The sequence below is a fragment of the Archocentrus centrarchus genome, chromosome 23 (genome assembly GCF_007364275.1).
Source record: "Archocentrus centrarchus isolate MPI-CPG fArcCen1 chromosome 23, fArcCen1, whole genome shotgun sequence".
NCBI lineage: Eukaryota > Metazoa > Chordata > Actinopteri > Cichliformes > Cichlidae > Archocentrus > Archocentrus centrarchus.
The window spans coordinates 6,531,616-6,557,199 of NC_044368.1; the positions used below are offsets into that span (position 1 = coordinate 6,531,616).

The 25,584-nt window shown below is 38.4% G+C and overlaps 1 protein-coding gene across 3 annotated transcripts; it reads right to left on the reverse strand.

Moving 5' to 3' along the window:
- Positions 1-4,592: 4,592 nt before the first annotated feature.
- Positions 4,593-21,647, reverse strand: syt10 (synaptotagmin X). Of its 3 annotated transcripts, XM_030720541.1 has the most exons (8): positions 21,344-21,647; positions 20,230-20,623; positions 14,504-15,062; positions 11,743-11,863; positions 11,065-11,236; positions 10,768-10,897; positions 9,831-9,840; positions 4,593-7,576 (listed from the first exon to the last, which is right to left on the reverse strand). In XM_030720541.1, the coding sequence occupies exons 1-8, from the start codon at positions 21,543-21,545 to the stop codon at positions 7,551-7,553; spliced, it is 1,614 nt and encodes a 537-aa protein (XP_030576401.1). In that variant the 5' UTR covers positions 21,546-21,647; the 3' UTR covers positions 4,593-7,550. The 3 variants fall into 3 exon arrangements, with proteins under 3 accessions (XP_030576401.1, XP_030576400.1, XP_030576399.1); XM_030720540.1 differs by lacking the exon at positions 9,831-9,840 and having other exon boundaries at positions 21,359-21,647; XM_030720539.1 differs by lacking the exon at positions 9,831-9,840.
- Between the last annotated feature and the right edge of the window lie 3,937 nt (positions 21,648-25,584).

A 25,584-nucleotide genomic window follows, 5' to 3' on the forward strand; every position in this document is an offset into this window, starting at 1 on the left:
TTTAACAGTCTCATAAAGTGTTTCTGTAATGTGTAATAATTAATCATAGGCTGTTTGTGGTGTATTTTTGAAACAGAGGTATTTTTTAATAACACACAAGTGCTTATATGCTCCTCTTTGAGCTCAGTTCTGTGGCCCCTCCTCAATGGTGATGGAGCTCCAAGGGCGCATTTACTCACAACTCGCCCCAACCTGCTGTTTTTCCCACTTATAACACTAATAACAATCATTAGGGTAGATATTACAGCAATATTTTCTGAACTAAGTTGAATATAATGGTCCTTTGAGGAGCACGATCTGTTCACATACAGCAAAGGCACTCTGTGTTAACTTGTTTGCCCCCTCTTGTGATTTCTGACAATGCGATTAAAAAATAGCTTGAGTAAATGAAACCTCAATTAGCAAAACAAACAAAACTTAGCCATAAAAGGAACCCTGATTAACACATGAAAGACACGTGAAATAAATCAGATATTTAACTCGTATTATAATCTGTGAATGTTGCGATTACTTTGCATGTATTTTGGTTCAGTGGCAGATTCTTGTTGCTCTCCCGGACTCACACTGTTCTGGTTATTACAAGATAAGTGATATTAGTTTTCACAGCTTTCTCCTTTAGAAGAGAGAAAGGAGGGAAAGTGCTTTGCACACATTTGAGGGATTTAGTCAATTAAAAGAGCTCACAGATACAGACTGCCTTCAAAGTAAAAGCTTTGATTCAAAAGGCACAACTTTTACTGTTACGGGTTTGTGTTGCACTTCTCAGTCTCACTACTGCTTGGCGAGTAGTACTATAGGTGAGTGCAGACAAGTCAGTCTTGCAACTGCAGCTATTTGCTATCAACCAAAGCTACGTAGAGCTGTAGAGCTACAGCCTCTGGTCCAGATGATCCCGGATCCTTGACCACCCATGATCCTTCCATTCTAACTAGAAATATCTGAAATAGTCAGTACAGCTGTGAGATAGATGAATTTAATCATCTCTCTCACTGTAAATGTTAAAGCTTGGATGCTTGAATGCTTCTGCTTATATAATCAGTACTAGAGCTAAAGAGCAGCATTAAAGAATGGCTATTTGACACATGTAAGAGTAATATTGAAGGTACAAGCCTGTGTACATCATTGGAACCTAAAATGGAAATTTAAAATCGGTTCATTGGTAAGTTCTCTGTTATATATAGATACAACACTGGTTCAAACCTTGAGTTAGCTGCCTTTTTTTTTTTGCATGAATGATTCAGTGTTAAGCGTGTTAACAAAAAACAGGACTGGACTGAAAATGAGTGAAAAAGCAGCCAATGTCAAAAGAAAAACTTTGAAAGCCCTTCAGATAGCCTGGAGAACTATTGCTTAAAACCACTTTAAAAAACCAAGAAAGTTTTGACTATAAGTAAATGAGGGGTGGCTCAAGACTTTTGCACAGCATTGTACGTTAACAGCGAGCACAGTCTCTTCCTACATTGTCAGTATCCTTTGAAAACACAGCAAGTACAAGATTAATCTTTTGGGATCTTTCACATTCACACTTTTATGGTCAAAAGTTCCCGCTGTTGGTCTAAATATTAATCCACATCATGGTTATTCATGAGGTGGGTGTTTCTGTCAAGACACATCATTTGAAAGAAGAAGACTAATGAGAGAGGATTGCTTTGCTTTTATCCACGGGGTAAAACATCTATTTATAGTCAACTACATCAATATATTTCCCTCTGCGCAGCCTCTGTCTAATTTTCATAAAGCCAGCTTCACAACCCATCATCTTCTCTCTGCTCAGAGATTTCAGGTTAAAGCAGCAGCAGCTCTCATTTCTCTTGATAACCAGGTTGTAGTCAGTATTAATTAAACAAAAGACGCGTAGAGGGGTTTCTTTTGGGAATTAACTTTAACGTTTAACCTTGACAGCAAAGAAAAAAGATGACCGGAGGAAGAGACACATTCAGTGAAGCCTAAGCGACTCACATACGCTAAGTAGTTGTTTATATTCATGATCCTTCAATTAGACACTTGACTGATGTGCAGGATTCATCCTCCATACCAGACAAGAGAGGACAGTTGAGTTTTAGCTGATGTTTCTGTTTGCTGGTGGGTTTATAGTCACTCCACAATGATGATCTATCACTTCAGCTGAATTGAATTATTGATTCTTAGCTGCTGCTTTGTATTGATGCCTTCTGTGCCTGCGCTGGAATTGTATGTTATATTATTATAGATAATTTGTCTATTTGCTGGATCTCTTTCACACCATCAGTTTGATATGTGAATTATGTAATCCATTTCTGACCATATGCAGTACAGAGAGGACTACGTGTCTGATCTGAGAGCCGTGCGTTTTTTTTAATGGCGGCACTGGAGGCTATAAAAATGCCCGTTAGGCTATAATGGGTAGTGGCATTGCATAACTGTCTGCCCACTTACGCCTTTAACTGTAATTGTTCTTATAATAGAAGCAGCCCCTTCTACCTTGCCATTAATGAGTTAACCTTTGACCTTTTGTATTCAATGCCCCGTGGAAAATTGCACCACTATAAAACAGTGCCATCTATGCAAAGTGATATCTTCAGCTGTGTGGGAAATGAGGAAAATACCAGCGACTGTGATTTTATATAAAGCCACAGTGCGAACATGTTATTTTATAGTGACCCTAACCCACTCTCTAACACCAGCCTAACAAATATTAGGTTTCATAAATATATCATCTTCACAATGCAGTTCTGTCCGCGATGTATCACATACTCATTTTATTGTCATTCTTGCAACATGACAATAGATTAATTTTGGTCACTCTTTAAGTCTGTTTGCGCTGCACAGAGAATGCAGCCCCCTTTTTTTTTTTTTTTTTTTTAATGGACCACATCCATGATGACAGTTTTCATTCAGCATTGTATTAACTGTTCTGGAATTAAAGCCATTTACAGTCCTCCATTTTCAGAGGCTCAAAGTATTTGAGTAGACAATTGTAGTGGCAAGCAGTGTCATGGCTCAACTGGCCATGACACATCTCCTCATTATTTCATAACAAATGAATCAAACATAAGATCTATATATCTAAAGATACAATGTGTCGAACTGTAGAGATGTCAGTGCAAGTGAGGGAAGTCACAATTATTCTAAGAAGAAAACAATTATCAGAGCCGCTAAAAATTGGGGAAGATTATGTAAAAAAAAAAAATAAAATAAAAACAAAAAAATGGGCCTGACTGAATGGCTGCTATTTGTTGTGTTGTAAATATGCCTGGGGGTTGGGGGGGTTGATCAAACATGCTCAGATGAGGCATGAGTGGACTCAAGCAACAGTAAAAGACTGAAGTCTGACTTACCTCACCAAGTATAATACTGTACACAGTAAAATTGCTTAGAACATTTTCATAGCAATTTGTTGCAGTGTGTTCATTAAATGGAGATCACATTGCTGGCTGATACTGAAGCTTTTTTGTAAGGAGCCTCAGTACACTTATTGAACAGCCTCAGCACTGGCAATTATTTGCTTACAAGGCAGCATTATTTAAAAAGGTATGCCTTCTGCTAGTTCAACAAGAAGCTTTCATCTTTATTTTGCAAGGTCCATGCCGACAATATGAAACAGTGACGGGTAATTCCCACCAAATAATGACTAATTCTGCAGGTGCACTGTTGACGCTGGCCACAGGGCCCGTCCAAACTCCTCCTAAGTCTTCACAGAGTGCCGGTGTTAAATACCCAGTGCAAATAAGTATTCAGGAAATAGCAAAGCTTTAATTACATGCATCAGCACATGGAGCAATTAGGCATTGCTAACTAAAGCCACAACTCCACTCTAAATGTGGGTTTAGAATACAGTGAGTGGGCAGCTTTCATTGCCAAGGAGACTAATGCAACAACCCCCCTATTGTCTGTTTCTGTCTAATATTGTGGATCAAAAGGAAGTTGCACTCCATGTCACGCTGCACGAGAGATCAAAATGTCCCCTTCATGTCTTTCCATCAAACGATAGTAATTTGAGGGAAAGAGACCCATCTTTCTAACAGGCTTTTTCTTTTTTCTTAAAGATCTTATTAGAGCAGTGATTCAAGGAAGCAGCACGATGCAGGCCTACCTCAAATATAAAAAAACAAGTGTTTGGATAAATGCCCCCTGTTCTCTTACTATTATTTGATTCACTGTTACTATTACTACCACTGTTTATAATTTTTTTTAATTTCTTGCCATTAGAAGACTTAATATTCCTGCCCAGACAGAGACATACCGTGTTAATTTTTTTATTTCTGTTTTTAAAATACATATGAAACAGATACAATAAATTATATCCCAAATGTTTACTTTAAATTGTTACAAAAGTTATCACAAACTGTACACATCATAACAGCAGTCGAAGTTGTTCTTGGTCCATATATATATTCAAACAATTAAAGCTCAAAGCTCTAAACTCCTAAACATGGAATAACTTGGTAAGGTAGAGTTGGCTTCACTGGGTCTCCAGTTTCAGTTGTTCACAACTATTACAGAACGTGTAGAAATTACACTCCATTACAGGTCAGAGCTCATCAAAGTATCACCAAACAAGAGAAATACATTGTGATGTCTCTATTTTCATACAACAGCTTTTTTGAATTCACTTTTCAATATATACAAACAAAAGTGCCATTGATAAGTATATACACAACTGTAAACACAAACTTTTAATTTGAAATACTCTGACATATTCATGTTTTCCCCAATAAGTGTTTTTTTTTTTTTTTTAATGGAGACAGGCATGCTACAAGTAAAAATATTCATTTTTTTTAATACTGAGGACAGAGCATGGGCAAAAGAGCATCATTAACTGCATGTGCAAGTAAGATAACAGTACATAGCCTTTTTCTATTTGCTATGTTGCGTTCTTATTAGTTTCTTATTACTCACAGGAGAATCTGAGTTCATGTTATGTTTGATGTGCTGACTTATTATTTCATGTGGCTCAAAAATATAAAATATTGTAAAAAATATTCACATTTGCAAATATTTGAATGTGTGTGTGTCACTGTTTATTATAATCTACTTTGTGTTTTTTTTTTACTAAATTAACTGTTCAGTAACACTTTGCTAATTGTTATACCTGTTGAGCTAATTAAATTTGCAAGTTTTGTTTTTGTCACCTGAAACACTGAGAAACACTGCCACCAGCAGAATTTCTCATCTGTAGCCGTAGTCAGTATAAACCACGAATGTGGCTTCATGGTCTGAAAAGTGCAGTCTGGGCAGCAGGGGTGAGTCCTCAGACTGCAAAAAGACTTCCAGTTATATCAGAGTCTATGGGAAACTGACCCTTGGCTCACTTTGTGACTTCATTAAACACTTTTCTAATGACTTTATGGGGTAAATGGCTAGTTTAAGGTCATAGTAAACATTTTATGAAGGCCATTTTGTAATTTCAGGGTTTCATGTCTGTCCATCCATCCATTTTCTGCTGCTTATCTGGGTTGTAGGGGCAGTAGTCCACCTTTTCTGGCTCCTTTGGAGAAACACAGAGGGATACCCAAGCCAGCTGAGAGACATAAACTCTCCACTGTGTCCTCAGTCTGCCCCAGGGTCCCCCCACCCCAGTTGGACATCCCCGAAACACATCGAAAGTGCTTCCTTTTGATTAAGAGTAGAGGCTTTACACTAACTCTGTCAACTGACTGAGCTCCTTGCCCTATATCTAAGGGGGCATTCACACAAGGAGAAACTAACAGGGATGACCAAAGATCAGTGACATTCAGCGACTATAAACGATGGGCAACATGAAGTAGGCTGGTCCCAATTCAAACTTTTTCCAAGTTTGAGGTGTGTGACAGAAGTGATTGCAAACGACATTGAAGGATACTTTTGACTGAAAAAAGAAATGGTTGTCCTTTTTGCAACCAGAGTCTGGAGTGTCCTCTATTGACCAACCATCAGCAACAAAGTTGCTTCCTGCTTCCTGTGTGGATGGCTCTTAAGGGAGAGCTCAAACATCTTTAAGAAGAATCTCATTTCCACCACTTGTATCCATGATCTCATTCTTTGGGTCACTACCCACAGGATTATCCAGGACATGCCCCTTAACTTTGAATTCAATGGCAATCACAATGAGTGCGTTTCATATCTGGTTTCAGAGCACCAAGACTGTAAACCTTGAGGCTTCATAGCTAGACTTTGCCAACCAGTCACAGCAGCTAGTTCATCTTTTAATACCGTCTGTGGCTACAGCTAGCTTGTTAACTAAGCTAGCTATGCGTCTCTTTAAAATATGCGTCTCTTTGTTTTCTGTGTCAGCATAGTGTAGGCATCCTAAATGTGTACTTGAATGCTAAAAAACTGTAGCTAAAGCACCATCTCCCAAGCAAAAAATTAGCAACCTTATGAATTTATGATACATGCTGTGGATGTGGCATTATTCTTGCACTCCAGTGTAGAGCTAGTTTGCCTGATCATGACTGTTAATATAGTGGTATTCTGTTCGCTATGTGTTATTATGTATTTAATAAAGACAAAACATTTTTAATGTTGCACAAGAAAATGATTTTACATTGAGGACTAAGAGATGTGTGTTGAAAACTTGCCCGTGGTTGCATGAACATTAGATTGGGGATGAACTGCCAAATCTCCCAATTCACAACAACCACCATCTCCAGGTGTTTAGACCTGTAAAGTAAACACGCTACAATATTGACCATGGGAATGTCAGCATCAGTGTTACTGGATTAATTGCTGGGTAAGTTTAACATTTTCTAAATAATACTGCTGGTTATTTTTGCAACTATGACCTAAAGTTGTTCTGTGTGTACAAAAAATAAACATGAATTTGTCATTTCATAATGGCCAGATTAAAAAAAATATGTGGAATTCTTTGAGACACACTTTAATTTGATTATCTGTCTGTACATACTGTATGCTACATGAGTCTGCCACTGCTTTCCCAGATATGAGAGTCCTGCAGATTGATGGCTGTTCTGTTTTACATATCTGTGATAACTGTGACTGGAATGGACTGTGAATGGGTTTACTGAGATTTCTCAGCCCTTGTACCGTAAAGGCTCAATTACCTGCATTCTCCAATCACAACTTAGACTCACTCGTTTTATCATCAAGTAAATGTTTTTATGGTACTGAGCAGCATAGCCCTTAAACTTTGTGCCATTTCAAACTAAAATGGTAACACGCTAAAGAGCTTGAGGGCTGGAATAATGTTGCTCCAATACTGAAAAGACTCATACCGCTGCAAGAGAACCACCACGACCTCTTGCAGTGAGGCCCTGCCATTCATGTGGTCTGTGTAAATGTTTCAGATAAGTTTCCAAAGCACATGTATGAAAAGCAAACTGAATGACTGTGAGTGCTGTGCATAGCCATCTCTGTAGAGCACTTGAAGAATTTGCATTCAAATGAATAAATACAATTTTGGTACAAACATAGAAACACAGTAATGAATTCAATCCTCTCAAGAAAGTGATAGGCAACGTAGCTTGTCAGAAAAACAAACATCTGGTTTCTTACAGAGGTGATGTTGGCACTCCAGCTGTGATCATCAGGGTGTTTGTGGAGGTTTGGGCGAAGGACATGAACCCTGACTTTCAAAGCTTGCTGCCCTTCCAGGCCACTGAAAGGTAAAGCATCACAAAACAAACATTTAAAGAATTATGCAATCTAATTTTGGTAAGAAGGTATTTTCTCTAGTCCTACACATACTGTGATCATAGGCAAATCTATTTTGGAGCAACTTGGTCAGATCATGTGAGTGGTGCAAGACCTTAAACAGTGGATATCCTGTATCTAATCATTCCCTCTGTCCTTTTGTTATACTTAAGTTACGCCAATTTATGTCTCAAATGACATAGAAATGGAAAGAATCAATTCAACCAGATATTCTGCTTGCTCATGATATGCTAATAAAAAAAAAATCAAGATGCAAAAAAAAAAAAAAGGTTAAAAAAAAACCCCCACTGATGCTACAGTTAGGTCCATAAGTATATGGACAATGACAATATCTTTTTGTAATTCTGCCTGTAAATAAAACATCAGTGGTTTTTAAACCAAACAGATTTCCAGCTTTACTTCAAGGGGTTTTATAAAATCTTTACATCAACTATTTAATAATTACAGCCATTTTATATATATATATATATATATATATATAGTCCTCCTTTCAGAGGCTCAAAATTAACTGGACAAACTAACAATCATTTTGATGAAAATCCTTTGCAGTTAATGACTGTCTGAAGTGTAGATCACTGAAGGCTGTATTTCTTCCCTTGAGATGCTCTGCCAGGTCGTTACTGCAGCCACCTTTAGTTGCTCCTTGTTTGTGAGTCTCTGCATTCAGTTTTGTCTTCATTAACTGAAAAGCTTGGGTTGGGATGAAATCAGGTGACTGACTTGGCCACTGAATAATTTCCTATTTCTTTGTCTTGAGAAAATCTTGGGGTGCTTTTGCCACATGCTTTTATGTTTATATTTTGCAGCGTTTGGCTGAATCAGAGCAGAGAGTATAGCCCTGTAGACTTCACAATTCATCCTGCTGCTTCTACCAGCAGGCACACTGCTGGTAGAAGCACAGGCAGACATAGATGCCCATTCCATACATGGTGATGCCAGCCATACATGGCCTCCACCATGCTTGACAGATGATGTGGTATGCTTCAGATCATGAGCTGTTTCTCTCTTTCTCTATACTTTTCTCTTCCTACCATTCTGCTACAAGTTCATTTTGGTTTCATTCGTTCAAAGAGTGTCTTTCAGAACTGTGCAGGCTCTGGCAAAGTTTAATCTGGCCTTCTTGTTCTTCAGTGTAACCAGTGGTTTTGACCTTGTTCTAAACACTCTGTATTTGCATTCATGAAGGAGTCTCTTGATTATAGACTTTGACTGTGATACGCCTACCTTCTCTAGAGTGCTCTTGACTTTGTTTGATATGAGGTTATGTTGTTATAAAGTTGTTTTTGCTGCATGGAAATACTCCTATCGCTCTCTACCACTTTCCTGTTTATCTTCACTGTTCACCATCCAAAAAAGACCCAAAAATATGTTTAAAGAAAAAAAGTTACCAAATGCAAGTTCAGTGCTTAGAATTAACTCCAGATCTTTTGTGATAAATTTGTGATGAAGTAATCAGGGGATGGGCCTCACCTGCCCATTAAACTGCTTGTAAGTCACATGTCCAATTGCTTGTGAGCCTCTGAAAATGTGTATAAAATGGCTCTAATTGCAAAACAGTTAAAACGATGCTTTTGTTAAACCCCTTTAATCACATCTTGATTGTTTGATTTAAAATCCAGTCTGGTGGTATACAGAGGAAATACAAAAATTCTGTAATTCTCCAAATATTTATGAACTCATCTGTACATCAGTATTTTGTACACAGTTTATGCTTCTTATACACGACCCTTTCAGACCACGACTTCACCTCCTCATGCATCGACCACATCACGACTATTTTAGCCTCCAGTAGGTTTTAGAATGGGTTTAAACTCTTACTCCTGACTGCTAAGGCTTTTCATGGCCTCAGTTTGTGGTATATAGCTGACCTTTTTGTCATGTGTGATCTTGTACCTGAGATCCTGGGGCAGAGGGCTGTGTTTGTGAGGTTGAAGCCAAAAACCTGAGGTGACAGAGCGTTCGCAGTGAGGAGTCTTGGGGCTATGGCACAAACTGCCTGAGAGAATCAGGTCAGCTGAGTCAGTGACCTCTTTTAAATATCTTCTTAAGAGATACTTTCATTTTGTTCTGTTGCTTGTGTAAACCACTTTCCCATGTACATTTAGAAAGGTTATTTATAAATATTGTATATATTTTGCCTATGATCACAGCTTTTACCAAAGCATAATGTAGTTTCACCACTGAAAATGGGTAATCACCTGTGTTTTCCTATTCGTCAGGTGGGGAGTGGGTGTGGCAAAAGAGGGAAAGAATTGATAACATGTAAAATATGAAATGACAGTAGCTACAGTGAAACAGCTGGCCTCCGTTCAAAGGAAAAAAAGCCTTCTCTGAGTACAGGACTAGCTGCTCCTCATCTAAAAAGACAGCCCCCATTATAGGCCTGCGTGTGTTTGGCTTAAGTACACACATACAACATGCAAGAAACACATGGTTGGAGACCAGCTGTCATAAAGCTAGGCCAGCTGTTTCCCTTTGGAAAACAAATCTGGAATCTCAGTATTGCAAAGAAATTAATGTTAGTCCTCTAATCTGATTTTGGGCAAGGAAGCTAACAAACTTGCCAGAATCTGAAAATATCCCTTCAAGATCATTGTGCATGTTTTTGTAATTGTGTTTGCAGACAGAGCATACATTTTTAGAAGAAATATATTAGTTTACAATCCCTTTTCCCCAGATGTATATGTTCCAATGCAGTAACAACTTTTCTTCTTGATGTTGCTGAGCAGGGCAGTTTCTACCCGCAGTATTAGTAATTTAAGAGGAAAACAGCTGCTGACTGATGCTGCAGCTACATCTGGGCTCCCTAAAATTTTGGAAATTAATCAAAAAAAATTAAAACCCTAAATGGGGAAGCATTACACTTGCTGTATTTTCCCCATCAGATTTTGTAGTTTCACAATCTTGGACAGATTATATTTAACTAATATTTAATAAAAATCGAAAGAAAAAATAATGTGCTCCCCACAGAGATGAAATAGGACTGACATTTAGAAAATCAGACAGCCTGCTGTGTGGTTTCCTTGCTTTGCAAACCATAGGATCTATACAGTTCAATCTCATCTTCAGGAGCTTCTAAAAGGGCCCTGTAAATGTGTTGTTCTAAGAAAAGTCAAGAAAAGAGCATGCTTGTACCTCTCCCAGAGCGTGCCAGTGCGTGATGGGCTTCCGTGGGTAAGCCAACATTTCGTTCCAGTGATCTCGTCCAAGACCTTCAGCATCTGGCCCCGTGCGACACACACCAATCACCTCATTGTGTCCAACACTGGTAGTCAGAAACGACACACATTGGCACGCATTTGGATCTTCACAGTTGTACTTCAGATCCTGACTGAACTAAAAATGTTTTGAATTACTTTTATTCTGCTTTTATTCTATTTTGCTTATGCAAGGATGTCAACGTGTGCAGTGAGTAGTGAGTATTTAACTTACCGATCATAATCCATGACCATAATGGACAGACTGACTTGTTCCACATTCTCCGGGGGAATATCGAAGATGATAGCCTCGTTGTACGTTGGATTTAGTGTGCTTTTCTTAATTGTTGTTTTTCGCTTCTTTAACCTCCGTCCATCACACATCAGGTAGACCTTCACATAGGGATCTGAGAGACAAATATATTAAATAAAATTATAATTAAATATGAGACAAATTCCAAAAGAAAAACTTGATTTCTGCAACCTGTTTTTACCATTATTGGATTATAGTGATCTGCTATTTATGACTGCACCTGGCCAGTACTTAAAGAGGTTGGATACCGTTGTGCTTTATTACTGGCTGTGGAAATCAGGGAAATTATTGTCCTCTGTATGCTGCTACTAAGTGGCCTTCTTTGTATGTTCACAAACTTTCCCATTGTTTGGTTTTTGTATAGAAATCTGTGCCTGGGCTGGTTCCTTCTTATCTATGCATTTTTAAGTGTAAAAAAAAACACAACCAGTATGGCCTTTAATCTCACAATATTTTACAAATGTTGGTCCTCAGAGACTTTTACCTGGATAAATAAAGGACATATATCTTCCCCATTCCTTTTTGCTACCTCATCTTAACTATATTTAATTTATTCATCAGTTTTGCTTTTGATGTGAAGATTATTTGCTGTGAGGTTACCTGAAGAGCCTGTGATGTCCATGGCTTTGAGGTTTCTGCATTTGATAACTGTTAGGGTCATTCTCCCTGCTGTGGGGAGGTAGCACAACGAGTACATGATCTCTCCCAAATCAATACTCTCCTAGAGGGCATAAAAAGAAAAGAGAGCAGAAGGTATTGAGCCCAATTTAAATGATTTGCCCACATTCTGAGAATCAAAATGCCAAAGCAAAGGAGTAAACGGGTCAGTTTATAAAAGCGGTCATATTCATTCAGCTGATACTGAGAGTTTAATTAGCATGCCTCTGCAGGCTATTTGACATTTATCTCAATCCTTCAATCCTTCATGCAGGAAACTTAACTAACAATTAGTGATTCACATTTGTTACTGTTCCTTCATCCGATAACCTTAAAGCATAGTCTCTTAATCACTCTAATGAATGGCTTGCGGGCTTTGGTGAGGTGGTCCTGAGAGAACTACCTGAACAACGCTTTGGTGGTTTGACGAAAATTCTATGCAGATGTTAAATCTTACTTCGTATGATAAGCCACTGACTTGGTCTTATGCCATCAGGCCAATATTTAAATTATTTGTAAACTAAGATGTTGACTATGTAAAATTCATAGCTGCTAGACAGCTACATGTTGATATTATCATTGTGATCATGAGAGCTTCGTAGACCTGCTAGCATATATGCTAAATCAATATTTTATGTGTGATATTATTTGACTCATTACAACTATGTTTGTTGTTGGCCCTATTTGCTAGTTAGCTAAATAAATAGCATTAGCATAACTTTTGATTTTAATATGGAATAACTTTATACATCAACTATATTTAATATATTCTGCTCTCATTTCAAGTTTGTGCAGGTTCTTAAAATGAAGATGCCTTTTTTTTTTTTTTTTAATTCTGACATAGTTTAGACAAAGAATTGGGTCACATTCTGTTAATATTTATTTTGTAGCTGCTAAAAAGAAAACTGTAGGCTGGTTTGCAACTACTGGTCACTAAGGGAAAATCTGTAATCCCCAACTGGTTGCACGTGGTGGTAAGGTGAGATTGATCAAAAAGAGAGATAGGGTGCTGTACCCAAACCTCCTTGATATTGCTTTGGTTGCTAGCAGATTGCTGCAACTGCCTATAATTTGCATGAAAAACTCAAGCTTGTCTGCAAACACTCACCAGCTACTCTCCACATGGTAGCGAAACTGTGGGACCAGAGCCTGCCTTCAAAGTAAAAGTTGCGCCTTTTGAAAACAGTCTCCATTCCTGGTTTGCGTTGTACATTTTACAGTTTTAATACCACTTGGAAAGTAGTTGGCAAGTGTTAGCAGAAAAGTTGAGCCAAAGCAATTGCAAGGAGGTTTTCAGAGCAGCACCCTCTTTGTAAACACCCAACTACTGCTGGCAGCCAACCAGTCAGAGAATACACATTTTTTTCTAGCGACCAGAGGTTGCCAGGGGATGCTGATCAATCTTAAGGCCTGTATGACTGTTGCCTTAAGCAATAAAGGATAGGCAAATTTATGTGGCCATTCAGCAAGGTTTTAACCCACAACATCATTTTTGTTTTTTATTGTAATATTTTAGAATTATGTTGAAGTTAGAAAATACGTTGGAATCATAAATGTTTGGAAACATAACCTCTATAAAAGTTGTCAGATAAACATACTTTAACACCTAAACAGCAGTATAAGTCCAAGAAGTTACCAAAGGTGCCCTCATGTGCGTCAACACAGAAGTGAGAATGCCAAAAAAAAAAAAAATCACAGAGTCCAAGAGAGATGTGTACAAATGTTTGCAGTATTGCAAGAGAAAAAATAGAACTAATTTCTCCATGCCATTTACATTACTAAATGCTACATTAAATTGCTCCTAATATCTAGAGTTAAAATAGCCTCCTACAGTGAGCTGGTCAATTTAACATATGAACATGTGTTCATATCTTATGAGTCTATGTTAACAGTGTAGCAGTCCTCTTGTGTTGAATATACTGAGTATTGAAAGCACACCACACTGTGGTCTTCTCTTGTACAATTTCCATTCAGTCCTCAAAGGTAAAGGTAAAATTAAATTGATGCAACAAAATTGGGTTTCAAGTAAAGAAATGTTATCAGTCCTTAATGCCTGAGCTTTTAGAAACCATCAATATAAAAATTATAATATAACAAGGGAGCAAGAGAATAGCCAATTAAATCACTCTTTATGCAAAACCAGATGTATTGTTTTTCTGTTGCTGCTAATTTCGCCCACGGATACTAAAGTGAACCTGAAAGTAAAGGCTCAGTGTTTCTCACCAGGAACACATTCATTAATAAAGTCCAGGCTCTTAAGCAAATTGTGAGAAGTGGTTATGCTAGAGCAAATGCATTCTGGGGCTAAATTTACTATGAGTTTTTAGAAAAGAGTTCATATGAGGACAGATTATCTGCAGTATGCTATAAACCCTGCAATCCCTCTTTGTTTACCTATGGAGTTTTAGTCATTGCATTTATGTGATCTTGGATATTTTTACTCTGTTTCTATAATTACATCTGCAGAATACCCAGCATTTTCTGGAAAATGCTGTGTGGGTGTTTGGCTGTTGAAATCCATTTCCCAAAGCATTTGAATTATGCAATACATTCCACCTGCCATAATATTTCTTGATTAGACATTTCTGAAAACAGTATAAAATCCCATTCACTACTACCACAGTGACACCACAGAAGCCTGGTGCAACATTTACTATATAGCAACAATATGTACAGATTTCTGTTAGTGTGAACACCAACTCACTGTGGTTGCTGCATGAATATCTTTCCAAACTACTGCCTCCCTGGAAAGATCCGAGAGTTCAAAGAGGTTGTCCACCACCACCTCGCCAATCATATCGTGGCTGGTGAATCGGTCAAAGTCGTAGACGCTGAAATGCAGCTTGCGGTTGCAAAGCTCATCGTATGGCACGGGGAAACAGAAGGTCTCATCAAATGTGGGGTTCAGATTCTTGCGGTGGACACGAGTCTGGAACTTCTTCTTTCTCTCGGGTAGCAGGTAGATCTTCACGTATGGATCAGAGGTGCCTGTGAAGTCTTTGGCAGGCAGGTCCAAGGCCTTCAGAATTCTCACCACCAAAGCCTGCTCCTCGTAGTCATAACGAAGCGAGAAGCTGAGCTTTCCGCAAGTCTCCACAGGCTCTTTGGCCTCTTCTGAGTCCACAGACTTCTGCTTGTAGAGTTCAGGTTTTATTCTTCCAATGCTGACAGTAGAGGACTGGCGGAGAGGTACTGTGTCCATGGTGAAGTCAACACTGGTGACATTCTTCTGACGAGGCAAGTGGCGCCTGAATGAATTGTGCCTGTTGAAAAGGGCACAGGGCATCTGGTAAATGTCTCAGTTCTCATGTCTCATGTGTTTGGTGTTATGAAAGAGTGGCTTTATTTATGATGGTTTAACGGGGCAGTTTGATAAAATATCACACAAAAGCTTTCTTTTTTTTAAAAAAATATTAAGGGCAAAGCTGAAAAACAACATCTAGTACAGTATAGACACCCTTAAATCTTTAGAAAGCCATCACTTGATGCTCACAGTAATGCAAAATTAATTAAGACCTAACTATGGACCAATCCCTAAGGCACTTTGAGAGCATGACTATCACTGTGCTTGGTGCATACTGTATTTACTCAGTCTAAATACTGTCCTGATATATATACATACAGTATAAAGCAAAAAATGTGATTATGAAAAACTTTTTCTTGTAATTTAATTCATGCATTCTATCTGATGAAATATTTTAAATATTTTTTTGTCTTAAGGTTGATGATTATGGTTATAGCTCAGAAATCCAATATCTGAAATTATTAGAATATTATCTTTTTGACTTGAACTATGAAAGTATGAATATTCTATTTTTAGAGACACACTAGTGTTGTAACAAAAAAATAAAAAAAACATGCTCTATGTTCAGTTTCAGATATTTTTTTCTACTCTTGGATCTGTATGATGTCACAAAAAGCTATTTTCCCTTATATGGTCATAGCACCGAAGCTCCACCCATCTGCAATTAAAAAATTTTGTTAATTAGATGCAACCAATCAGAGGTGTGCTTTAAGTGAGCTAAAATAGCTTGTTTTAGACAGATGATGAACTAAGGTGCTATACAAATATACCCAGTGCCATACCCAGTATAATTATTTTGAAACACCTCGTTCGAATCATGAAAGGCTACACACCCAAAATGGAGTACAAAAATTTGCATAATAGGCACCCTTTAAAATAACAGCATGACAACCTTGATTTTTAGACACTAAAAAAGACCATATAGCATATTTCAAATCCCAAATAACTCTGGCTGAAAATAGCTGGTTTTGTCCTCCACATAGTACCAGGCGTTATTAAAACACAAGTGATCAAACTGACAAATTGATTTTTGCCACCACTGGCGTTGGGTTGGGGAAATGAAAACACATCTCCTGCACGCAGATTTGAGCCCTCATTCCAATTACCTGAATGCTGCAAATTTCAGTGAAGTTGACATCTTTTGAGAAAACCATGTCTGTGTTTGACTCGCCAATCTTGTCACCTAGCAACTGGCCCTCCTCCTTTCTGACCGTAAGACAATCACAGCAGCCTGACAGCCGTGGCACAGGAAGCAGCGGTGAAGATTAAATACTAGACTGAAATACTGTAAACAGCACAGAGGCCTAGGCATCGCTAGCACAGATCTCAAAGAAAAAGGAAAATCTGCCTGATATGCCAACTGGACACCGGCTGAACACTGATTTGTTTTACTCCTCATGATTTGTGATTTTTGTGTGTTGTCACATTGGGTTATTGACATTTTCGTCTCTCAACCTCTGTCTTTTCCTAACTCCTAAAGTTAACATCTACAAACAAACATTTAGAATAGACTGCAAAAGTTTGGACTCCCAAGTTTTGCAGAGTTTTGTTTATCAAACAGTAGATGAAAATTATACTTTGTTTCTCATTAATTATCTAGAAAAAGCTATACCTGGACTTATTTTTCACCCCTTTGATTGTTTAAAGTGATCTTTGAAACCAGCAAATATCACATGATTGCTGTGTAACTTTTAGACAGTGCCAACATTTCCTCATTATTTGTACTTCAGAGCTTAAACAATTATGCCAATATCCTATCTGGTCCGTTTGGATGAAAAAAAAAGTAATGTTTTACTGGCCAAAATAACAAACTGTCTTTTTCGTTTGCATTTTAGTACATTCAAGTATTTTGTTGAGTGCAAAAACAGAATTTCTCTCAAACTTTATTTATAGACTGTCTCTAAAAGATGAATTTAGTCACCACAGTGTCCCCAATTGGTTTCTGGACTCTGCATTTTGAAACCTCAATGTTAGCTTTTTGGCTGCCATCATTTAGTTTCTTTGAAGCCAGAAGTTCATTCATACAGATGAAAAAACAGAGGCTGAAGTTACCAGCTAATGCTAAACAAACTACATTTTACATTACACATGCTTCCCTTAGGCAGTATTATTAGAAAGCTTATCACACATTGTCATTGCTATGCAGATGATACCCAGCTTTATCTATCCATGGAGCCAGATGACACGCACTAATTAGTTAAACTGCAGGAATGTCTTAAAGACATAAAGACCTGGATGACCTCTAATTTCCTGCTTCTAAATTCAGATAAAACTGCAATTATTTTACTCAGTCCTATAAATCTTAGAAACATTGTCTCTAACCAGATACTTACTCTGGAAGGCATTACTGCTGTATGGAAGCTTTCCGCCACAGAAAAAAAAAATGCCATCCATGACTTGAAATTTCAAGCTAGGTTTTTCATAATTTCAAGTTAGGCCTGCCAATTAGGAAACTCCATGAAGGAAACAGAAGGCAGAAGGCATCAGCTGTCCAACAGTTCAACATGAACTCATTGATTCCATGCGTTTTGTGCAGTTATCATTCAATAGAAGGCATTCAAACCTGAAGAACCTGGTGCCAATTTCTTCACTTGTGCTATACACTAGTAGCTCACTGATGCTGGCACTACCTGATTATGAGTGTGCATGCATTTGACTCATGTTGCTTCTGGGTAACAAAGAAATTATGTCCTTCACAGAGCTTCCTGATTAGCAGAGCGAACTCAAAATTTTGATTTATTACGAGTACTGACAGGGACTAGAAAGAGAGAGTATATTTCTCCCATATTGGTCTCTTTTCACTGACTCCCTGTTAAATCCAGAATTGAATTTAAAATCCTTCTTCTCACATACAAAGTCTTGAATAATCGGGCCCATCTTACCTGAAAGACCTCATAGTGCCGTATCACCCCAATAGAGCACTTTGCTCTAAGACTGCTGGCTTACTTAAGAGTAGAATGGGAGGCAGAGCCTCCAGCTCATGAAGCACAAACTTCCGACGGCCTCCCAAAGGCTCCAACAGCACAAACACGGTGAAGATGTTCAGTTTAATGACACAAAGTCATGGATGAGACCTAGCAGATGCTGATTAGCTACAGCCACCTGTCAATCAATGTGGCCACAGCCCTAACTCAACTATCCAGGTAGACGAATTATAAAAATATTAATATATTCAAATACTCAAGTTTTATGAAGGGGTGACTAGTTATAGAGGCCTAAAGTTTTGTTTTTTTTTTGTTTTGTTTTGTTTTAACCATGCTGTAAGTGTGCCTTTTAATGGTGTAAAGTTGAAAATTTTAATATACCAGTCTACTGGGATTGACTCCCTGTTGGAGCCACTCTTAAGTGGTACCTAAAGGAATTGCAGTTTTTGGCACTTTTGTTTGTTTTAGCCACCAATGTTACCCCTTAATCTTAGCACAACTGTCAAAGTGGCCACACCTGTAAGTATAAGCCTTAAAAATTCACATGGATGAGTTATATATATAAAAAAACCTCTGTATATTTATGAAAGAAAACAAGTATTGTAGCAAGTTGTAAATATGTTATTTTGAGGGCAGAAGTTGAGAATGTTAACATGGGAATCCACGTGGACCGACTCACTTTTGGAGCCGGTCTCTTGTGGCCGTTTGAAGAACTGTACTTTGGCACTCAATTTTCAACTCTGTATGTTGCAATAGATCAAACTTTGAAGGATAATTATTTTTTAAATGATCGTTACCATTAATTAATTACCATTATTAGCTTAAACCTCCTCATTAGACTCCTCACTCCCTTCTGCAGCTACTCCTACTGTATATTCCACAAAGTTCCACCAGTGCTCTGCCTCTGATTGGCTTGTGTTCTGTGCTTGGTTATAGTTGCAGGGTTACACATAAATGTCAGGGTCAGAGCCAGTCAGAGGCAGACTTGGTGGAGGTTTTTGCATAATATGGATATCAAATACTGACAGTGACAGCTGAGGACAGAAAACAAAAGCATGTCTGTAAATGTCACCGAAACTGTGGAAACTCATCAGAGTTTTCTATTACACGACTATTTTAGTTTAAACAGTTACCTGCCAGTGTGAGGGACAGCTTTCCAAGATTGAATCTCCAAACAGAAAATGCATTTGGCGATTGGCAAACATTAATTGCGGATGCTGAATCAAGTTAGTCATTAATTCTTAGAATAATTTTAATAATTAGTCATTGTTTCAAATGTCAAAATTCTCTTTTTTGGTTCCAGGTTCTCAGCTCTGAGGATTTGATGCTTTTCTTTGTCTTACACTAAAATAAAATTTTTATTTTGGACCATTGGTTTCCAAAAATATTGTAGATGCCACCTTTAGGCCTATAGGCTGTTAGGCTTTTCCTTTAAGCCAAGCCCTTGAAGCTGCAACTGCATGTTGTATGTGATTTGCTCATGTTGCCATTTGCTGTCAAAAAAAGTAGGAGGAGGAACTGAAGAAGTAGGTGTTGTAATCTTTAACCTGTCCTGTCTGCATAACTGGTGGGTGTATAATTCACGGAGACCTTCGCCGCAATATCATTTAATTAACAAGCCCTAACAACAAATCAAAGCACATGTCAATACAAGTTCCTCTGAGAAACTGAACACAGCTGCCTGGTGCGTCTGACAAGAACCCAACCTTCCATCGTGACAGCTCCCACCCCACAGCCATGCTAATTATGGACCTTCTAGTTTAAACACAGTACTGGAAAACAAAGAGAAGAAAGAGCTGATTGTTTAATGACTGAGGTCTTTACCAAAGCAGCTTGACTCACATGTACAAGTGATTATAGGGTTCAAAGTGCATCAAGAAGATGCGTCAGATATGCTGCAGAATCCCATTTTTGTGATGTGCAGAAGCAGCGGCTATTCAAGGTCACCAGCCAGTCACTGACATGTGCCATGCTACCTCGAGGACAGCAGCAGCAGCCCTGTCACGAACTGTCAGAACAGTTTGTGCCCTGTGTGTTGCTTATTGTTGTTTTTTTTTTGTTTTGTGTGTGCTTCTTGCAGCATGGGTGGGGAGACAAACAATAAAAGGGCTTTAAAAAATATTACAATTGTACTGCAGTTGCAAGCACTAGTGGCTTGAGTGTAGGCGCAGACTAGGGAGGGGTTGGTTCATGTCAGGGTACCTGGAGGAGGAGGTTGGCTCAGTGGTCTGCCTCTGGATTTTAGCCTGCTGGCTGAGCTTCTCCCTCAGAGCTGTCTGCACCTCAGCAGGGATGTCTGGAGATGTCTGGCTGATCTTCATGGCCGCCTCCAGTAGCTTAACAGAGCTCCGTCCATTCACCTTCACTTCAGGCAGCTGCTTCTTTTCCACCTCTGCCACTTTACACTCAGTGATTGGCGGGGAGTTGGGTGGAGGCGCCTCGGGGAAACCCCCATGGAGCACATTTTCCGCGTGGGCTGAGAGAGCCTTGCTCCTCCAAATGGGCCAACACAGCTTCCAAAAAACAAAGAGAGAGACTACCAACAGGGCGAGGCCACAGAAACCCACGACCACAGCAAGGAGACTAATTGAGATGTCTACATACAACCAAAGGACAAAGACAGGTGACATGTAGAAAGGAAAGGAGCAGCAGGCGAGGGATAAAATATGACATACACACATGCAAGGGAGAAGGAGAAAAAGGGAGAGAAAGCAAGCTGTAAGAAAGAGGGGGCAGCAAATGCACCTGTTTGATATAGAAGAACAATATAAAGTCATATAAAAACCACAGTTTAGTGAGGAGAACAGCATCGGGAAAATAGCACAAAAAGAAAACATCATGCACTTCCATCTGCTGCTGACATTTCCTCTTCTGGCTTCTTTTTAAAAGCAAAGTTTGCACCAACTGTGAAACAATATGCAAGGATGCTTAATTCAGATCATGAATGCGGCTTTTTTTCTATGAATCAAGCTGACACTCAGCTGAAATTTAGCAGACTGCAAATTTTTAAAAAGGAGAGACAGCTGAAGGGAGGAGAATCATTTCTTGGGGCAGATCGTCTTCTCAGTTTGTTTTCCACCTGTTGCTATTTCAGTCAGTGTGGACTGAGATGCGTAACAGGTAGACACTTTCAGAATAATCAAAAAACGTAATAAAATGAACGTTAATAGGTGGTGTAATAAACTTTTAACGACTTGTTGATTAGTTTATCCATTTCCCCTCGAAACTCTTCAACTACCCAGTGTCATTACTTTAGGACAAAAGTGATTACTTGAGGAAATTTGGGGGAAGAAAAGAATGGCTTCATTCTATTTACCTGCGTGTCCTTTACCTGGTATGTTGCTCTCAAGGGGGAATATATCCGAACATTTCTCCCGGTCTACGTGTCCCGCGAGACAAAGTTCCGTAACGATTTGGAGAGCCCTTTGGCACAGAGTGACGCTGTCATCCGTCCGGACATTCATGTCTCTCCTGTTAAGCCATTGCACGCCGGAGGAGCCGGGAGGGCGGCGGTTCATTTGGGCACCTTTTATGCGCCGCAGAGTGCAGCCTGTCCGCGGGAGACAGTGGGGAAGCGCGCAGAGTCCTGATCCATATCCAGCGCGCAACGCGGAGCGACTGGCCACACGCGCTCCCTGCGTTTGAATAACAGTAAGCGGGGTGCTCGAGTCCAACCCTCACTGCGTCCAATAGCGATGCGTTTTCGTTTGATAGTCAGTCCTGTTGGTTGGTGTTTGTAACGAGATTACTTTTTCTAGTAATGACTGGAGTGTTCTCCACCAAGGACAGACGACCTCTCCGTGTCCCCGCCTTTCGCGGCTCCAGTCTTCTTGGTCCCCTGTGGCCCTCAGGATTGTAGAAGACTGGTTATGACGATGCAGCAGGTTTAAGCAAGCGCCAAAAAAGTAGCGCTTTGCAAAATGCATTCAAGAAAATAAACTGCATTGCATATATATATAATCTAAATTATTTACAATACTGTGTTTTCATATATACAGTATATGTCTGTTTTGATATATATTTTCATAAATATTTGCACAAATAAAAAGGTCAGCATAGTTTTTGCAAGTCAGCTGTCAAGGTCATACTTTATGAAATTGGTATTTAGGATTTTAAATGAACAATTTGAAATTCAGTATTGTTTTTATTCAACTTGAGACTTGCAGCACTGTGACTGCTCACAGCCTAATAAAAAAAATCTTAATCTTTCACAGTTATGTATATATTTAGTTTTTTCTATGCACCATTTATTATCATAAACTCAGTAATGCTTGACTCATGATGATGACTAAGATGTATCATGAATTTTCTCACCATTAACAAATGTGAAGTGCAAACTAAGAAATGTTAATTCATGGGACTGAAATGACCAAGTTAGCTCCTTTTCAGTTTATTTATGTTACTTTGTGTATGGATCAGTGTTTATTTGCATTAGATTTTTTTTTTTAATTTAAAAAAGCTTAATGTGTCTATAAAAGCAAGCATGGTTCTAACTAAAAAAATGAAGCCGCAGAACACAGAAGTGCCATATATTGCAGTTCCTCCATGAACGATTGAAGCTGGCTCCAAAAGTGAGTCAGTTGACCTCCATGTTAAAATGCCCGGGTTAACCATTTATAACAAATAACATTAAAGCTTAAAGTTAAGTTTAAATTTAGTTTTAAGTTTGATTGCTAGGTGTCCTGAGATAGGCAGCTGAGGGCCACAGGGGACCAAGAGGACTGGTGTCCATTATTTATCAGATGTCTAATCCAGGTGTGTAGTTAACTGTCTCTCCTGGCTCAAAAAAAAACCAAAAAAAAAAAAACCAACATTGCAGTGGCTCAAATCCTAACATTGAGGTTTCAAAATGAGGAGTCCAGGAACCAGTTGTTGACATCATGACAGCTACATCCAACTTTTATATACAGTCTATGATAAATACACACAGTCTGAAATAAAGTTTTATATAACGGAATTTCAGCCAATTTGGTTACTTATCAGCTCATGTATGAAGTGAGTGTGAATTATGTCCTTTAACTAATGATCTTTTAGGTGTGAAATATCACAAAGAGAAGATATGGACGCATTATCATTTGTTAATGTAAACAACAGGAAATTATTAATTCATAAATTGGCACAATTCATTCATGCATTAGTTTAGTGTTACTTGAGTATATAATTTGTACCCTTATTAGAAAGTGTTAACATCCAACCAATCATTCTCTTTACTATTGATTGTAACACACTGATATCAGTTTTAACTTTGAAAGTCATTTACTGATCTTGAATTACTTATTACCCTTTGTAAATGGGGTCTTCTTTAATTTTAGCTATGCAGCCAATGACTCAGCTTTAAGTATTTAGTTTAATTATTTGGATCACTTTCATACAAAATATAATAATGAGGTAAATTTCATATTAGGTTGCCAAAGAAACAATATCATTAAAACACCAACAGAGAAAACAGTGAATGCATTGATGTGCGTGTGTTTGAGGAAAAATTCAATTAAATTCACTTTATTCTCAAACACAGGTGGTTAAAGGGAATAAAGGGTTTAGAATAAAATGTACATAACATTCAAAAAGTGAAAATGTTCAAGGATCTTCATCAATAGTACCACAAAGGTGAGGTTCCAGCCTGTATTCACATGCCAGTGGGGGGGGGGGGGGGGGGGGGGGGCACAAGACTACAGCCAAGGGAAATTGAGGTGGAAAGAAGTGAAGAATAACAGATGTAATGAAAGAGTGACAAATGCAGCTGAGGGTGATTCAGAAATTTGGAGCTACTATGGTGTAGCTATCCTGAAGGGATGGTATCAAGAAAGGAAATGAACCAGAACAGGAAAGAGATTCCAAACCTCTTCACAATCCAGCCAGAGCCATGTGATAATTAAGACCTGGTGTATTTACAGAACTGAGAGAAAATTCAAGTTTGGAACTATATTTACAAAGTGGGAAAAGGAACATTTTAACCTAGCTTGGTAACATGAGCGAGCCAACAATTTTATCATTTTTTTCCCACACCAACTAATGAGATGGCAGGTCACGCCTTTACCATCTTCTTTTGCAGCATAAAATGACGCATGAAAAATTGAAAATGTGTAAACATGGCATACATCTGAAGCAGCCCCTCCCTTTTTATCCACTCACATAATAACATATCAATTAAATGAGTGAATGGGGAAAAACAAATACATGCATGATACGGACAAAAGTATCGGGTCACCTACACGAGCTTCTCAGCCATGCATAAAACCCATGCCTTGAAGCTCCCGGCGCACAGTTTTGTGCTGATGGATCCATCTATCCAATTTCTGTTCAGTTTTATTTAATTCACTTAATTTGAAGCGTTACCTTTAGCAATACAGGTGTTGATTCCAGGCATTATGTGCTCACCTGCCACTTTGTTAGGTGCTTGTAACAGGTTGGGTCTGCATCTAACAAATGTCTGGTACAAAAGTTAATTTATATAAAAGCCTCTATTTATGGGCAACCTGCTTAGGCATAGGTGCCCAGAAAAGAAACCCACATGAGCCAGGTCATGATTTGATCAATGAAATGTATGCTATTTTAAAAATTTCTATTTATGATTTTTTTTTTTTTAAACCAAGAAGTTTGTGCTGCAGTGCTTTTAATATTCAGTGAAAAGTACTGGATAAATAATAGACCAATTAGATGCTGACATTTATGGTCTTCACAAAACATGATGACCTCTGGAATTATGGGTCCAAGTAACAGCTGGTTGATTTACTGATTATTTTTTATGATTAATTAATCAATTAACTAGTCTAAAAACTCTCAGAAATGACATTTGTGCGAGAGTATAAAAACAAAACAAAAAACACTAATCAGTAAGCAGTAGCCACACTGGAGAAGCTTTTAATTTGATTCTTTTTTTTTCCAGTAAAAATTGGTTAGAATAAAATGGAACCATAAACAGGCAGATGTTGTCATTGTTTCCACATACAATAATTGTCCAGTTAGACCATATATCACAAAGCAAGAAATCAAATCAGATTATTGTAGTAAAGAAACTAAATGCATGTTTCTTGTTTCTTTTTTCTTTCTTTCTTTTTTTTTTTTTTATCAATGACATTTGATTGACAACTAATTTGGTTAATAAATGGTCATGAGACAGCCAGATGGCTCTGGTAAGGCACCTCTCTGTCCTTCCATGTGCATACATGGACACCACGAGACTGAGAGAGCAACAAAGCATCAATTATAAGAGAAATTTGACCAAGTCATTAAAAGCATGAAAAGGATTCAGAGTGGAGGTGGGTTGCAAAGTGGCTTGCAGATGCAGCAGCCACTGCTGACAAGCTTAAGCAATCTGAATAGTGTGATCTAGTTTAGATCTGCCAGATGGAAGTGTAAGAGTGTATTAATTGATTGAAGCTCTGAGGCCTTCCAGAACCAATGCCCAATTTTTCTCAAAAAAATGTCCCTATGATTAATCGATTGTTAAAATAGCCATACAATTTCTTCCACTTACCTGGGGCAGGTCATGGGGGCCACAGCCTAAGCAGAGATACCCAGACCTCCCTCTCCTCAGCCACCTCCTTCAACTTATCT